The sequence below is a fragment of the Phascolarctos cinereus genome, unplaced genomic scaffold (assembly GCF_003287225.1).
Source record: "Phascolarctos cinereus isolate Bilbo 61053 unplaced genomic scaffold, phaCin_HiC Scaffold_3;HRSCAF=262, whole genome shotgun sequence".
NCBI lineage: Eukaryota > Metazoa > Chordata > Mammalia > Diprotodontia > Phascolarctidae > Phascolarctos > Phascolarctos cinereus.
In genome coordinates, this window is record NW_027555736.1 from 219,534,595 (window position 1) to 219,552,710 (window position 18,116).

At 37.6% G+C, this 18,116-nt stretch overlaps 1 protein-coding gene and 1 long non-coding RNA gene across 6 annotated transcripts in view; one reads left to right on the forward strand and one right to left on the reverse strand.

Moving 5' to 3' along the window:
• The window catches only part of GTF2A1 (general transcription factor IIA subunit 1), a 138,472-nt gene that overhangs the window by 745 nt on the left and 119,611 nt on the right, over window positions 1–18,116 (forward strand). For all 5 annotated transcript variants that reach the window (XR_013485430.1, XR_013485431.1, XM_020976321.2 and 2 more), the window contains exon 2: window positions 6,483–6,584. Coding sequence is in view for 3 of the 5 variants with exons in the window: in XM_020976321.2 (XP_020831980.1) it covers window positions 6,483–6,584 (102 nt within the window). In the remaining 2 variants the exon portion in view is untranslated. The remainder of the gene's footprint in view (window positions 1–6,482; window positions 6,585–18,116) is intronic.
• On the reverse strand, window positions 173–1,193 carry LOC144456349 (uncharacterized). Its single transcript, XR_013485432.1, has 2 exons — window positions 997–1,193; window positions 173–720 (listed from the first exon to the last, which is right to left on the reverse strand). It is a non-coding gene; the product is annotated as an uncharacterized LOC144456349 (long non-coding RNA).

The following is an 18,116-nucleotide window of genomic DNA, read 5'->3' on the forward strand; positions in this document are numbered from 1 at the left end:
AGACGAGAGTAGGTGGAGGGCTCTGAGCCGTGCTTTCAAGGGTTTAAGGAAGGCTTTCCTCAGATTAGTCACCACTCGAGCGAAAGAAGAGGCTAAAAACTTGAGAAAGGGGAGGGGACGGGGGCAGATACCTTCTCCTTCCGCCCCTTTCCCCCCAAAAAAAACCGCCATAAAATGCTTTTGGTGGAAGAGAGTTGGTTTTGTTTTAAAAGGTTGGGGGGGGTAGATTGGTGGTAAAGGGAGGAGTTTAGAAAGGAGTCCGATCCTCTGGGGCAACCGAAATCTATGGAATCCCTCCCGACAAGTGAGGCAAGAGAAGTGGCACCGGGAAGCCCGAGAGTCCCGAAGCCCGAGCTGGCCCGGAGCGGGCTCGTCCCGCTTGGCAACACTCAGCTGTTCGGTTCCCGTCGAGGGGGAGAAATCCGGGTCTTGGGGAAGAAGATTAATCTCCCAGACCCCGCCCCGGTCCAGTTTGCTGGGGGTGTGGGGGGGTGTTTCTTTTCTTTTTTTCTTTTATTTTCTTTCTTTTTTTTTTTTTAACGAGGATGCCTTGGATTAGCGCAAAGTGTGAGGCGACCTTTGAGTTTTGTGGTGGTTAGTTTCTTTGGAGCTGGATGGGGCCATTTTACGTTTTCAAAAGAAGGTTGAAAAGCACTTGTCCCAGCTTCTTTAGAATCGTTAAAATGGCGAAGGGGAAACAAAATCCCGTCATACCTTCGACTAGCAAGAGGAAAAAAAATTACATTGACCCAAGGCACCCCCTTTGCCTTAAATGCTGCCTTATTCCCCCACCCATCCCCGTGTCCCTTTTATTTTTTTGTTACTTGCAGTCACATAGGTTTGCAAAAAGCAGTCACATAAATAACCTTTGCAGTCACCAGTGCAATGTGATCCTCGATCCACCCGACTCTCCTTTATTATAAGACTAATAACAATAAAAAATGACATCCCCCTCCCCAAATGCTGCAAACAAACCCTCTCTGCCCAGGACTGTACCGTGGAGACTTGGCCCCCTTGTTTGCGACTCTCAGAGAGAGATCGATCCATCATGGCTGCTGCAGCTTCCCCTGCTTTTCAGTCCCTGCTCCTTGTGGTCCTCCTCCCTTTGGCTGCCCTGTTTATATAGAGCCATTGCGCTCTCTAATATAGACTCTGCCAGGATGGGAAGGTGCTTTTCAGTCCTACGTCACCGGCTCTCCATTTAAACACCAGATCAGGCTTTAAATAGTGAGAGCTGCGGAGAGCGAGGCTGGGAGGTGCATGCTCCGGAGTGAGAAACTGATTCGTGCACAGCATAGGTTTTTTTTTTTTCTTTCCTATGTGGCCTCTTCTTGCACTTTAATTTTGCGGCTCTTGGGTCCACTCTTTTAAATTGCTCGTCGACGCTGGTTTTTGGTGCTGTAACTTGTTTTTCTTTCTAGTTTTTAAACAACAGGAGTCTGGTCTTTCTTGATGACTTTTGTGTATTTTTTACAGAGGAAAGAAGTAAGAGGCCTCCTCTCTGCCTTCTCCTTCCTAGTACCCCAAATTTTTCCAGAGTATTTGGAGGTGGGAAATAGGACACATTTGTTATAACTTATATGGAAAATATAGGACAGGCTGTGTCCAGTGCTGCGTATTTTAGCATTTTTGGTTACAGATAACTTCAAAACATGTTTTAAAAAACCTGAGTTTATGTATTGAAAATTATACTTTTGAAATGTGGAAGAGATTCTAGGTTCCTATGGCAAATCATAAATGTAATTTGCCTTCCATACCTTTTCATTATGAATGAAGAGGTGCTTTGGAGTGCAAACACTGGATTTTAAAAAAAGTTAACAGACTAACAGATTGTTGAATTGATAGATATTAACATTATCCTTGTTACACAAGCAGTTTCAATTTATTTTACATTGTGTTTGTGTACAGGGTACTAAGTGTGTAGGAATGGATTCTGTCATTACCACTACCCTTAAATTTAGATGGACCATACAGGTATTTGTGCTTTATGTAATAGAAGAGTGTACCAACAACTGTGTACATAGAGTTTTTGTTAATAGAACCAATTATCTGAATTAGGGGAACTGATTAAGAGGAACTCTAATAATAGTTGACAATTACATAGCTACATGTATTATTTCATTTCATCCTTCTGACAGCTTTGTCAGATAGGAAGTACAAATATTTGTACTGTTTTATTAATGAGGAAACTAAAGTTCAGGGTTTCATTGCTAACAAGAATTGGATGGATTCTGGGCATGAGAGCTAGATTTGTAGACAAGATGACATTTTTTTCAAATCACACCTTTGCTACTTAGTATAACTGCAGCTAGCCATCTGTCTCTTCATCAGTAAGAAAGTTGGACCACATGACCTCTAAGGGACCTTTCACTTGTAAATCTGTGATACAATACAGCTTGCTCCCTTCTGTAGTAAATTATTTGGTAATGAAAATATTCACCCTCCAATTTATGCAATTGTAAAGTTTGGTTTTAAATATCTGGTTTTCTAAAATATGGTATATCTGTATTTGCCTGAAGCAGTATGTTTGATACAGTTTGTAGCTTTCATTCAAATTGACTAGGAAATGTCTTTAGAAATTATCCTTATTCTGAATGATCTCTGAAGTACCTGAACACTGATATTTTGAAAAACCTCTTTGGCATATGAACAAAGGCAGCTAAATCATTCTGGACAAATGTTCTCCCTCAAAAAAAATAGGTTCATTGAAAAGTATGTACAAAATGAAGAAGTTTATAATAATAGTGAAGAACTTTTGTACTGTTGTACTTTAAAAATTAAAACCATTTTCTAGGTCTAAAAGCTAAAATTGTCTATATTAACTAATTTATAATCAGATTTTAATATAGATGGGGAAATTATAATTTATAATTTAGCATACAGTTCAGTAATTTCTTCATATAATACAAGAAATAAACAGCCTCATTGTGATAATCTCTTTGTAGCAGGATTTTATGGTGAAAGCAGCTTGGGCAAAGGAAGCTGGAATTTAAGAAATTAAATCTCCATATATGTGGATAATACAGTAGAAGAGGTACCCAGAGTTGTATTTATGAGAATGCCTTATGTTGAACCAGTCCACATCCTTATCAAAGACGTTTTTTTCTAAATCAAGGGTACTTAACCATTTTTGTTTCATGTACTTCTTTAGCAGTCTTGTGAAACTTATGGGTTTTTCAGAATGTTTTTAAATCCACAAAATATAGGATTATAATGGAAGGCCAGTTATATCAAAAGTTAGACATTTCAAAAAAAGATCATATGTTAATCTCTCCTAGATGGCCTCTTGTGACCAATAATATTTGTAATTATACAATTAACAGGAATATTTCTAAACAGTTGCTCTGGGGGTTGCGTATGGGATAAAACTCCTGACCTTGGCACCATCAACTTCATGTTTTCTCTAACTTCTTCCCTAATCAAGTTTAAAACAACTAAAGGTCTTTTTCAAAAGAGAACCTTTTAGTAAGTTTAACAAACTGCCTTTGAAAAATGTGTGTGGAATATGTTGTGATGATATAATTCAGTTTCATATATGTAGAGGTGAAAAGGGACCTCCAGGGGCATCTAATCTAATCCCTTCATTTTATAGATGGGGAAAATGAGGCCTGTAGAGGATAAATGCCTAAGTCTGTGTTATAGGTGGATAAGCCAGTATTCAAACCTTAGACTACACATATAATAGTTTTTCTTCTGTATTATGCTACTTCTACTAATAATTCAGCTATTATATTAAAATAAAAGGACCTTCCACTCATACCCCCTGTTCTCCTTCCAGCTTTTGATTCTACATCTGCTATGAATGAATGAAAAAAACAAATCATTAAGTGCTTACTATGTGCAAAACACTGTGCTAAGTGCTGGGGAGACACACATAACAGTAAGACATCCCCTGGGTCACGGAGCTCACATTCTAACTGGGAAGACAACATTTGTTTAAAGTTTTAGCTGCTAGTCAGGTAGAAAGGTCCCATGGTATTTAGGATACAGCAGCAAATCAGATGGTAATGCCTCTTTTTAAATGTCATTTCCATTGATAAAATTGTCTTTTTTTTACGTTAAACCATTTGACAGTGACAAGGATTTTTGGTGGCTATAACTTTATATGCTGGATCTTCAGTAGCTATGGCAGGACCAGTTGCCAGGCTGCATCTCCATGTGTGTTGCTTCCCAGGATGATGGTTGTGAGCAGTGGGCTGGTGGAAGCATTGCTATTTCCAAGACTCTTGGGTTCTGGGCCTTGGGCTGTCTCCCTCATGGGTCTGATGGGAGATGATGGTCCAAGTGTGGTGCTGGTTTGACTTGTATGGTACATGCTACCACTTTTTCTCCCTCTGGGTGCTTTGCTGCTTCAGCTAGGCTGGCTTGCCTGCCCTTTAGAGGGCTAGGGAGGCACAGATGATTGGAAACAACTGGCCTATTTTCCACTGGAGTTGCTTACTAGGATGATGCATGTGAGGACCAGTTGTCTGAAGAGAGTCCCTTGAGAACAGAAACTGGGTTTTGTTTTGTTTTGCCATTCTTTGTATCCCCAGTGCTTAGCACAGTGTCTAGCACATGGTAGTGCTTAGTAAATGCTTATTGACCTGTACTTATCTGTCTGTTGGGTTAAAGTTGGTTAGTAATTGATGGTGGTGGTAGAGAGAAAGGAAGATGGGTCCCTTTTCCACAGTGGTTTTTTCCCCTCAGTGGTTAGAAGGGCTAACCTGTAAGCAAACCTGGTGGTTGGAGAACACTGCTGTTTTCCAAGGTTCTTAGGTTCAGAGTCCTAGGAGTAGTAGGTACCCGTCAGTCTGAGAAGATGGTCAAAGTGTGTCAGTGGTTTGTCTTGCCTGGTACATGGTAAATCCTGTCTGTTCTTCAGGCTACCTCATTTTATCCTGGAGATAAATTTTTCCCCTTCCATTTTTGCAAATGGGAAAATTGAGGCACAAAGTTTAAGTGGTAAGCTAGGCATCACTTCTCCAGATTTAAAACTCAGTGTTCCTTTGGGTTTGGGCAAGTGCATGGTTTTGAGTTTGTTCTGTTTTGTGCTTTCTGAATGGAACTTTAGTGTGGGTAAATTTGACTCCATGGATTAAAAGTAATTTAAAATTCAGTGTAGATGTTAAATGAAACTTCACAAAACAAAGATTATGTTCTAGCTGTCAAATACATTCCTGATCATTTTTTGAGTTGTACGTATCATCCTTGTCATATTCTGCATGGGGATACAAAAAACTATAAGGCATAATCCCGATACCTTGCCCTTCAGGGCAAATTGGACTTTCAAGAATTCACAACCTAGTTGTAGATATAGGATTTAAGCATAGAGAGTAATAATGTGAAGTTTAACATGTTTTATCTGGTGAGTGGTAGACTATTTAACATTTCCTAGCCCTTTCCTTCCATCTTTAAAGTGTTCTTCCAACAGTAAGCTTATGTGATTCCATAAATCTTTTGTTTGTATAATAGACAAAGGGCATCTGGGGTAGTTGATAGTGATCTGCCTCAAAGCCAGGAAGGCTTGGGTTCAGGTCTCACCTCTAATAACATCCTGGCTTTGTGATCCAGGGCAAGTCACTTGGCCTCCCGGTGCTGTAGACAACTTTCATAGAACTTAAATTTCAGAGTAGCTGCTCTCTTGTATTGATAGAGGTGGGTTTCTTTTAACCTTATGTAAAAGTGCACCAAATCCACAGGTCTGAATAGGGATTCTTGTTCCTACCCTTACACAGTAGGACATCAGAATGGTCACATATCCCCCAGGATTTGTTTTCTGGGATATTGGGACAATTTGGGGAAAATATGGCTGTCTTAGATTATGATACTATGTGCCTGCTATGCCCTCCTCTAAGTAAAAGAGGAAAGTGGAATTGATTCTGAGGTGTGTAGAAAAGGGCGTATACTTCTGAACACAAAGGGGAAGAAAAAAAGGCCAACTTGGAAGTCATTATGGGTGAAAGGGAGAGGGTAAGGTGTTAAAAGAATGGGAATCCAAACCAGGATGCCAAGTGGGGTTGGCATTGAGTAGTCTGCCTAAAGCTATCTGGAAACAAAGGTCAAGTGGTTATGCTTTCAGGCCCTGGGTCTAAAACCCAAAGGTCAAAGTGAGGGGCAGAGGCTGGCATGAAGCTTTGGAAGGTTGGGAAGGTAGGTTTTTGTGGGGAGAGTACACAGTGTCAAGGTAAAAGTAGAACAGTGACAGACACTAAATCTGCAAATTGCAGATCTGTTGTTGAACATCCGAATTAGTATTTGGCATTGAGATGCTAGAATTTTTATTGTTTGTACTGTTATGCAGATTACTTACGTGTTAATGAATTGTTTCAATTTAACTCTCAAAACACTTTAGAAGGAGACTTTACTGAAGGATTCAGCAAATAATCTGTGGGTGTAGAATTTACCCACTCTGTTAGAAATTTTATAAAATGACTACCACATTAAATCCAGTACATACTAAGTGAATTTATGTTCTTCAACAACTACTTTTTTCTTTGCAGCCCAAATTATATAGATCTGTGATGGAAGATGTCCTCAATGATGTCAGAGAAGTTTTTCTGGATGATGGAGTAGATGAACAAGTCCTTATGGAATTAAAAACAGTGAGTTGTCAATTGTTCAAAAACATTTATAATCACATCATAGTTTGCCAAACATATTAGACAGATTTTTACATTCTTAAAGGTGATAAGCCATTATAAATGTTAAAGTCATGTTAATATTGTTAAATGTTATATAAATAAATAAATGTTAAATATATCTTTGAAAAATGCTTTAATTTTCTGAAGGTTATATTGATGTTAAGGTGTGTTAAGATGTTATAGTTTGAATAACATCTCATAATTTTGATAGGGGGATTTTCTCTTTTTTTTTTTTAACCTAACTCCTTTCTAAGGTTTTATGAAGGTCAAGTGATATGTTTCTCATGTCTCTGTTCAATTTGGGTAGCTCTAAAATGAAGATTGTGATTATGCCTGGGCCATTTTCTTAGGTTTGGACAAGTGATATTGGGATATTTTCATTTAGCATTTATATATTCCTGCCAGTTGATAATAGTAATATGATACCAAATACAGGTTTTTTTTGCAGTATTATTTATAATTCACGTATCCTTAGCGCATAACTGACTGGTGAATGATGATATGCTGGCATGTGACATAAGAACATATATTCTCTATAACTGTCTTTATCTTGATGTATAAATACCAGTTCAGTAAACAAATTTATTCAGTTATCTATTATGTTCAGTGCATATGGTACTATTAGTTGTTTTAGGAAGTACAAAAATAATTGACATTGTTCTAGTCTGTTATGTAGCAAGTGAGGAATAGGGGCCGTAAGTTATTTTTTTTTCCCCCATAAGATGAATCTTATTTTTATGGGGTAGTGAAACATTTGTGTTAGTCAACAAGCATTTAAGTGCCTACCATGTGCTAGGAAGTACTGGGGTTTAAAGAATGAAACAGTCCCTGCTTTCAAGGGACTTGTGTTCTATCAAATGAGATAATAGTAATGTTCTTACCTGTAGTGTCTAGTACAGAGTATACACTATATAAATGTAGCTATTATTGAGAAAGATTATATGTATGCGTGTGAGTATAGATAAAGTAAATAGAGAATGAATAGTTAGGGAGGTTACCAGCTATTGGATCAATATGAAAAGGCTTCATGTGGAGGGTGGTGTTCAAGATGCATCTTGAAAGGAGAGGGATTCTGTGAGGTGGAGGTAAGAAAGGAATGCATTCCAGAGATGGGTCTGGCCAATGCAAAGGCACAGAGAAAGGAGATGACAAAGGGCAAGAAGGCCAACTTGCCTGCATCACAGAGGGTGGGAAGAGGAATAAAGAGCTTTAAAAGCTAAACAGAGGAGTTAATATTTTATTCTAGAAGCAGTAGGGAGTTAATTGAAAAGGAGAGTGATATAGGCAGATTGACTTTTAAGGAAAATGACTTTGGCCTCTCTGTGGAAGTTGGACTGGAGTCCATGGATTTAAGGCTAGGAGGCTGTTACAGTAAGCTAGGCTAGGAGTGATAAGGTTGAGTGAGAATGATATGGTAGAAATGACAAGATCTGGCAACTGCTTGAGTATGTGGGATGAGAGAGTTGATAATGCCAAGGTTACAAACTTGGGAGTTTGGAAGAATGGTGGTGCCTTTGACAGAAATAGGAAAGTTTGGAAGGCATGAGTTTTGATCTGTAGATACTGAACTTGTATTATATAGTATGGTACTTGTGGGCAGCCATCTCTATGTTCATGTGTTCATAAGACTTTTAATCAAGGAACTGGTAGTCATTTGAACCTTTGGTCTGTTAGGGGAGATTATAGAATGTCAGGCTCTGGCCTACTTGGGCTTCAGAGTTGGAGTGGTAAAGTTTGCATACAACGAGGTCAGAAAAGGCTGCTTAAAGGACTTACCATTGGGTATGCATTGCCTGTTTGTCTTTTTTCTGCCCACACATTGACTTGGGCAAGTAGGAGAAATTGAGAGTCTAAAATGGGGAAAGAGTCTAGCTTTCTCAGTCAAGAAGACAGCTACGTGAGTCAGCAAATTCTGAGCTCTTGAACTCATTTGTACCTTTTGTAAGTGCATGGTGGGGTGGAGAGAGTAGTTAAGTCAACATCATTTATTAAGCACTTACTGTATGGTTGGCAGTTGTGCTAAATTATGAGAATACAAATGCGAGCAGAAAAAAAATAGTCCCTGCCCTCAAGGAACTTACTTTCTAATGGGGGAACACAACACATAAAAGGAAACTGGAAAGGTAGGGAGGAGGGGAAGGGAAGAGAAGAGATGAAAGTATCCAACTCTAGGGTATTATACAAAAGGATCTGTAGAGTCTGGAGTATAGCCTCCTTAAAATGGAGGCTCTGGGAGAAACTAGCCAATCAGAGGGAAAAACTACAGGATTTGGAGGGTTTCTGGGAGTGGAGTGAGAGATTTCTGGGGCAAGAGTGCAGCCTGGAGAGGAATGAAGACATGGACTGGCCTGGGTACCCTCCTTTAAAATGGAGGTTTGGAGAAGGAACTAGCCACTCACAAGGAGTTACAGAATTTAAGGACATTGGTTCCTGAACCCCATCCTTCTCTATAGCAGAGTTTAAAAGAGAGAGAGAGCTCAGTCCCTGGAGCTAAGATCCTGTCACCTCTGGAGATGCTAGGCCTTAGAGATGAGACTGGGAGTAAAACAGGGGAGAATTCCTACTGGTCTTAGGGTACGGATTCTGAAAAAGACTATAAGTAACTTAGCCAAAGATTTCAGCTTAACCAGAAACTGGAGGCAGCAGAGAATCATGCCAAGCAGAGCAGCAGGCCCAATGAGCCCAACAGAGCAGTGCCCCTAGTCAAGACAATTTAACCAATGAGAAGCAGCATAGGGCTATCACAGGAGGACAAATAGGAGCTTTCCTTCCCATGTGCTTCCCCTGTGAGGACCTCATCTTGTGGGATCCCGGTACTTTTTTGGTTTCCTACTTAATGTTGTGCTGTTTTCAGTAATATGCTTCCTAAGTTTATGGTGGACAGCAAATAGTTTTTACTGTGCTGTTTCGTTAATTACTTTTACATTGAAATTATTTTATCTTCTTGCTCATTGTTTATTAAAAGGTAACATGTCAGTGGGAGTCTTCTGTTCTATATGTAGTTTTAGGAGTCCCAGACCTGACCTGTCAGTATGAGTTGGGGCTAGACTGTAAGGTCTTTAGAGGTAGAAGATGGTGAGTGGACTGATGAGAGTGAAGACAAACAATGGCAAATGCTCAAATTTCATGCAGATACTCGGTGGACCTGGATAAAAAATAGAATGGGCTTGTTTGAGATTCTTTAAGTATTAGCCCTGTTGTAGTAGTAGGGTTAATTCTTTGCATTAATACCATTTTCACATCTTTTAGCTACATTTTATAGGTAAATTTTTTTGGGCTTGAGTTTTTCTGAGTTATTTAATATTCAGTTCTCATAGCCTAATTCTCTTCATAACCTTCTGCTACATCTTTTTGTGAAGCCAAGGAATGATCTACTTCTCAGTTGGATTAAGGAATTTCCCTTATGGAATGAGAATTCATGTTTTATACTAGTGATACTCCAACTGTTGTTCTCCCCATCAAATTATCAGTCAATAAGCTTTTAATTGCCTGTTAGATGTAGGTGCTGTATCTCCAGTCTCTGAGGATATAGACTTAAATGAATCCCATTTAAGAAACACAACTGTCTAGCTTCCTTTTTTCCTTCTAGTCTAAAGCAGTAATACTTGAAGATACCTTCAAAACTGCCATTAGTGATATTGACTACTCTAGATGTTCTTGAGAACCTAGTATACTACTCTGATAAAGAAATTACAGGTATGAAAAAGCCACAGTGCTCTTTAACCTGTATGTATATTTACATATAAATGAGTTTGATTCTATAGGACGTAAATTCTTTGAGGAGAAGGGGATTATTTCATTTAAGACTATATTTTCAGAGACGAGAGAAACAGATTGCACAGTGGTCAGCTATAGATGTCTCCTTGTGTAGGACAGATGCCTTCATAAAATAGGAACTGTGACTTGATAGCCATAGATATCAGTAAAGCTTAAGCCTAGAGTTATCATGTGATAGCTATCATAAATATTCCCTTTCCCCCAGAACCACTATCAAGTACAGAGAGACCTTGTGTTTGGATACCTTCCTTAGCCATCCTCTCCTTAGTTTTTCCTTTTTTCCACCTAATGTCTCACTCCACTCCTTGTATCTCTTAATTTCACTTGTTCTAGACCTCATCCCCTTTGGGCCAGGCTCCCTTTGTCTTTTAATACAACAATTAGCTAATCAGATAAACCCATTATATCTTTTTGTTTGGGACCACAAATGTGCATTATTATAATAAGGCCCTTCTGGAAATAAGTAATTGTTTTGTATTTCTAGTGGTGGCATTGTTTAAATAATGAAAAATTATAAACAGGTCGAGATGAGGTTGTTATAATGTATCTCTGGAATTAGTCATATACGTGCACTTTAATGAAAAATTTATTCCTTCAAAAAGTTTATGTGAGAGCAACCAGGAACTCCATAAAGGCCTTAGCCTTATTGTGACAAAGAGTGGATTCTGGGCTTTTGAATGCCCTGCAGAGGGCAAATTATCTAAGGTTCTGTTGAAGTTGGGAGAGCTTTGAATATGGGCCTGATGATAGCCTTTCTCCAAGGACCAACCTAGCTAATTATGCAAAGGTGTTTTTTTTCCTACAGAAAAGATAAAATTACAAAATGGCCCACAGTCTATACAACTTTACTCTTTTTCTATAGTAAAAGTAGTAGTATCAAAGAAAGGGAGACAGACAAGTGAGAACTGTATAGTTTTTAAATTGTCTACAATCATTAATTTCTGCTACTCAGTGTGAAATTTTTGTCCCATTGAAGAATAGTGTTGATACACTATTGGAAGAACTGAATCACAGTGATACTGATTTTATTGCTACAAAGCCATAACATAAATAATTTACATCGTTTAAATGGAAGGATAGCTCACAGGCTGTCCTGAGAGGTGAATGAAAGATTTGGCAGAGTTTGGTCAGTCCTGTTCCTGAAGGCAATAAGAAATGTTACATCACTGTATGCTTGTTTATCTTGCCCAGCATTTCTTGTGTGAGTAAGCAAACAGACCATCCTGAGGATAAATAACAGCTTATATTCCCACATTGCTGCAACAGATGAATAAGTAGAGAAGGTCTAGGAAGAACTTAACAAATTCCTCTAAATTAAGCCATATTTACCGTGGTTCCAGTGCAGAGTTAGGTGTTGTATTTGGATGTGGTGTGTATAAATTACAATTTAAAATAATTGGTTCCTGATGATGGAAACCATTTCCAAACCAGCTGCCTACATAGGCTAATCATTAATAACATTTTTTGAAAAAGGATAAATATCAAAAAGCATATATTCCACACAACTACAGCAGTTTGATCTCATTAAAAAAAGATGTGAACTTTGCAGTATGGAAAATTATCAAAAGTACAGATATTGACTATCACCAGTTTTTTTTAAGTTCATGTGATTATGTAAATGATATAGAAACAATATCATAAGCAGCTCTCTTTTTCTCTTCTATGGTGTATATGTTAACATTAGTACAGGATATGAACTTCTTTTTAAAAGGAAGGTAGATTGCTGATAGACAACAGAACTACTTAACATGTTTCTTTATCAAGGAAGTATTAGAACTAGTAAAGCTAGAACAAACAGTTTTCCTAGGGAATTGAAGCCTCAGATAAGTGTTTTCTTTTCACTTCATTACTATTTTGAATATGTTCTAATTATGCCAAGTTGTCACAGCAAGTCAGCCACAGCACAGAAAGTGTCATCAAACAAACACCTGATCTTGTTGTCCAGTAGATAGTCAGAAATCAAAGGCAGTTATCCAGAATTACAGAGGACATTGAATAGTGGTGTTATCTTATTAAACAATAAAAAGCTGGTTGAGGGTTAAGCTGATGTGTACAATCAATAAGCATTTATTAAGTACCTACTATATGTGAGGCACTGTGTACAGAGCTCGGCAAGAGACTCAGTCAGCTAGGCCAGATCATTCTGAGAACGTTTGTAGATGAAACTAGGGGGATAGTAAGAAATTAGCATGAAACTAAATAGATCTGCTTTCATACCTATAGCTGTTCATTTTTATCAATGGCCATAATGGAATATATTTAGAATTTAATTATGTCAATAGCCAATGTATAGAGTATTTAGCCAGGTCTCCTCAATCCTGTGAATTATTGTTTTTTCTGTTTTTTTTTCCAACAAAAATGCAAAGGTTAATATTTATACATTTTAAATTTCATCGTTTTAATTTTAGCCCATCGTTGTAGTGTAATCTTTTGGATCTCATTGTTTTCATGGGTCCTGTTAGCTATACGTCCTAATTTTGTCATTTGTGTTTTTGATGAAAATATCATTAAAAGCTTTGTCAAAGCTATATGAGGCAGAAGGTAGATCCAAATGACACGACATAAACAAGTTCTTTCAGGTTGATACCAGTGACTTAATAATCTTTTGGAACAGTTTAGCTAGCTACCAGTCTACTGTACTATTTTTATCCATTCCACATTTATCCATCTTATTCACAAGGAAATCATGTGAAATAATATCAAATGCTTTGCTGCTTTATTTATATTAAGATTGTAACATTTCCCTGTCTGGTAACCCAGCAGAAAAAGAAATGAAATTCATTTGGTGTAATTTGTTCTTGGAAAACCAATATTAGCTTCTAATTTTCAGCACTTTATTTTGTAAATTTTCACATATCATCTATTACAAAATTTTTGACAGGCACTGAGGTCTTAACTCATTGGTTTGTAGTTTTCAGAATTCACTTAAGAATCGGGACAATCTTTATCCATTTCTCGACCTTAAGCACCTCTGTTTCCATAATACCAAAAAAAGATTGCCCTATATGGTAATTTTTTTAAATCTCTAAGTTCTCTGGAATGTAGTTTGTACATGTCAGGGAAATTGAATGTATTCAAAACAACCAGGTAAGAAGGTAAAAAGAGAAAACACCTGAAGCTTTAGTCTTAATATTGTTTCCCTCAATAGAATAGAAAGAAGGATAAATGTTAAGTAGTTCTGTTCTCTTTCCTGTTGTTGAACATGTCCTGGGGTATAGCATTCTACTATCCTTTAAAAAAGATCTTATTTTGTCCTTAACACCAAATAAAGTGGGTATTTCCATATATAAAGTAGGAGAGAAAAAGGGAATTTAACATGAAACTGATATTTCTGTTATGTGCAATTTACTTTTCTAAGTATATACTTTCAGTCTGCAGCTTCCAAAGCTGTCGTGCTTGCTGTACTTCTTTCTGGTCTTCTTTTCTGTTTTTCTTTTACTCTATCCCTTTTTCCTTTCACCCTCCTACCCTCACCCCATTGAAAAGAAAAACAAAAACAGTACCTTCATAATAAATATGCCTCATCAAGCAAAACAGATTTTCGAATTGGGTTCTCTTTCAGCATGTTGAGTCCATCAGCTTCTCTATCCAGAGATGGGCAGCATGATTCATCATCAGTCTTCTGAGATCATAATTGGTCATTGCATTGTTTAGAGTTCTCAATCTTTCAAATTTTTTTTCTGTACAATGTTATTATGATTATGTAAATTGTTAAAAGTTCTGCTTATTTCATTATGTATCAGGAAATAACATCTTCCCAGGTTTCTCTGAAACAGTCCATTTCATCATTTCTTATGGTGTAATTATATGCCATTACATTCATTTATATCGTGATTACTCTAGCCATTCTGCAGTAGACTAGCATCTCCATAATTTGCTGCAACAAGAAGAATTGCTATAGATATTTTTATACGTGGGGTGTTTTTCCTCTTTAATGTTTTTTAGCATATAGACCTAGTAGTAGTAGAGCTAGCTTAAAGAGTACTCACCATTTAGTGGGTTTGGGGGTATAGTTCTAAATTGCCTTCCAGAATGGCTGGATTAATTCTTAATGTGATTAACATTCCATTAGCATGCCTGCTTCCCCAAAGGCCTTTCAACAATTGTCATTTTCCTTTTTTTGTCATCTTTACCAGTACTATCATTTTCTTTTTGTTTTGTTTTGCTTTTTGCTAGGCAATGGGGTTAAGTCACTTGCCCAGGGTCACACAGCTAATAAGAGTCAAGTGTCTGAGGGCCGGGTTTGATCTCAGGTCCTCCTGACTCCAGGTCTGGTATCATTGGTTTCTTTAAGAATGACTGGGCACAGGCAACTTGTAGAATAGAACATCAGGCCTGGAGTCAAGAAGACCTAAGTTCAGATCCAGCCTCAGACACTTCCTATTTTTGTGACCCTGGGCAAAGTCATTTAACCTCTGTTTGCCTTGATTTCCTCAACTATAAAATGGGGGAAATAATAGTACCTACTTTGAAGGGCTGTTGTGAGGATCAAATGAGATACTAGTTGTAAAGCACTTGGCACAGTGAGTGGCACATAGTAGGCATTATAAATGCTTATTCTCCCCCCCCCCGGTTTCCTTGCCCTATCCATAGTATAAATGTTCTTGTCTTTTTTTTTTTTGGTGCTAGCTCCTAGTGCTTCTTGACTCAGCTATTCCTGATTATTCACAATGGTAACTTACTCTGATTTTGACTTTACCTAAATGTTGTTAATCACTTTTCTTCCCCATGCCTACAGAAATAAGATGGCAATATCAGGTTCAAGGAGATGTAGGTTTTCTTTTTAGAAAGCATGAGAAAGGAAAAATCATATGTACAATATATCTTAAAGTGATGTACTTTTTTCAGAGATTCATTCTGGAATTGATTTGGAAAACTGAATGATCTGGTTTTACCAAAGCGAATTGGAAATCATAACTTTTTGCCATGCAATTATCAGCACCCAAACCAAGCCTTTAACTTTTATTTAAATAATAAGCTTATGTATTATTTGCATGAAATTCAGATTTTGCAAAATTAGCCAGCAGATCAATACAAAAACATTTAAGAATATAAAGTCAAAACCCTAACAGGAACTATTAGGCCATTCCTTTTCCTGAAAAAATACTCTGGTCCCTATCAATCTCTTATTGCCAGAGGGAACTCCCTTTGCCTGGGATACCTCTCTTCTACTTATCTGTGTGACCTTAAACAAATCTTCTTTCTGGGCCTCAATAGTTCTTATTTGTAAAATGAGGGGGTAGTTTCTATAAAACTTCCATAGTGGATCTGTGAATCACACTCGAGTGTAGGAGTAGAAGTCTTTCTATGGTTCTCCATTTGATGTTCTTCTCAGACATATCTTGAGTGATCTCTTTTGTGTTCTTTCTCTCAGCTAGCTTTCAGCCTGGAGTCAGGGAAGTCAAGAATTCAAATCCAGCTTTAGACATTTATTACCTATCTAGCCAAGTCATTTAACTTATATCTGCCTCAGTTTCCTCAACTGTAAAATGGAGATAACAATAGCATCTGCCTCTCAGGGTGGTTGTGAGAATTAAATGAGCTAATGTTTGTGATATGCTTAACAAAGTACCTTGCATATATTAAGTACTTAATAAATGCTTGTTTGCTACCCTTTCCCCTTCTCACATTCAAGTCATTGTTAATAATATGCTTTAGACTACTTAAACCTACTGTGTTTCTTTGTGTTGTCCTTTTGAGTCATCTGCGGTATTGATTCTTCTGTGATGATGGTAATCCATGTTTTGCAATGTATAGCATCACTCAGAAAATATTGGTATTTTAAAAATAGGTTTTTATGAAAGGGATCTATGAAGGCATTGTGAAGTTTCCCAGATGTATTCCAGTTATTGAGTTTGAGCTCAGCTTATTGATTATCTGTGTTGTTGTGTGTGTATGTGTGTGTGTGTGTGTGTGTGTGTGTGTATGTATGTGTATACTGGTGGACTAACTCAATTGGTTGTCTATCCAGCTGCATTTCACATTTTGTCAATATATATCCAGAACCTAATAGGTACACATAGTAGGTGCCTAATGAATGTAATACTGATGAGTTCCTTTGGCAGTTGGTTGTCTTTCTGTTTTAATTTCTTGCTTGATGTTGATTTTCAGGGAATTTTAAAAGTTACCTTGTTGAAATCATCATGGAATTCTGTATCTTAAAATATGTGTACAGGTACAAAGATGCAAAGTTATAATGAGACAGGTTATCTGAAGAAGATTGCTTCTGGTAGTAGCCTTGGAGCCTAACACGAATCAGTAGTATGATAAAGCAATCCAAAAAGCCAATGTCATTTAGACTGCATTGAAAGGCGCATAGCATTCAGGATTTGAGGATTAATAGTGCCCCAGTGTTCTTTTCTGGTTAGATCACATCTGTAATACCATATTCAGTTTTGGACTCCACATTTGGAAAGGATATTGATGTGTTGGAGAATATCTAGAGAGGAGTGGCCAGAATGGTGAAGGGCTTGGGGATCATGCCATTCGGGGCTATTCTGAAGCAACTGAGGATGCCAGAATCGAGAAGACTTGGAGAGTAAGGGGCAGCTAGGTGGTGCAGTGGATGGAGCACCGGCCCTGAAGTCAGGAGGACCCGAGTTCAAATGTGGCCTCAGACCTTTGTCACGTACTAGCTGTGTGACCATGGGCAAGTCACTTAACCCCAATTGCCTAATTAAAAAAAAAGAGAAGACTTGGAGAGAAATGACAGCTCTCCTTTCAGATATTTGCAGGGCTGTCATGTAGACTGGGGATTGGACTTGTTCCACTTGACCTCATGAGGCAGTAGTAGGAATAGTACCTCAGAGTTGCCAAGAGGCAGATTTAGACTTGATGTTCAGAGGGGGGAATTGTAAAAATTAGAATTATCCAGAAGTGGAGTGGGCTGCCTTGAGAGACAGTGGTTCCTCTTGAGTTTTCAGGTAAAATCTGAGTATGTATGTATAGGAGATGCAAGTGTATTTGTAATAGATGTTCTGAGATTCTTCCAAACTCTGATAGTTGTAGAAGACTTCTTGTTGGAGAAGAGGGCCTTTAAAGCTGTTTCTGTTCTACTGAATTAATGTTTATCAATAACTGACATAGGGCTTTTAGAATCTCCATATCTTCTAGTAGTGAGACTGAAGAAGTGCTCTGCTGTTAAAAATGACAAAGTCTATTTCCTTTTAATGATAGTCTTGTGGATTCTCTCCACCCTTCCTCAGAATGTTTTTAAGTGTAGAAAATAAAATGTATAGAATTACAAAGGAAGCTGATTATATTGAAATGTAGTTAACAAAATATTTTTTAAAAGCAAACTCATGGCCCAGGGTAAGAACGGCTGGTCTAGACACAAAAAGATTTTAAAGAGATAGGAAGGTAGGCATGTGGGTCCTTTTCTTTTTGTCAGTGAGAATAATTAAGATGATTTAATTCAGTGTTTTTAAGACTTCTGATTTTTGAATTTACTGCCTCCAGAATGAAACAAAATTCTGCATGTATTTGGGTGGATCCAGCCAGTCTTAATTTCTTTTATTTGCATCATTGGAGAAACTGAGCCATTCTTATATTAATTTTTATTTTCTTCTTTGGTTTTATTTATGAGAATATTAACGTAAATATTAACATAAATTCCCCCAATAGTCTTATCACCTCCTTGGTGACTGAAAAAAGATCACATGTTTAAGAGCACGTAATATTTTTTTTCGTTTTTGTAAATGATTTTAAAGTTGTGTT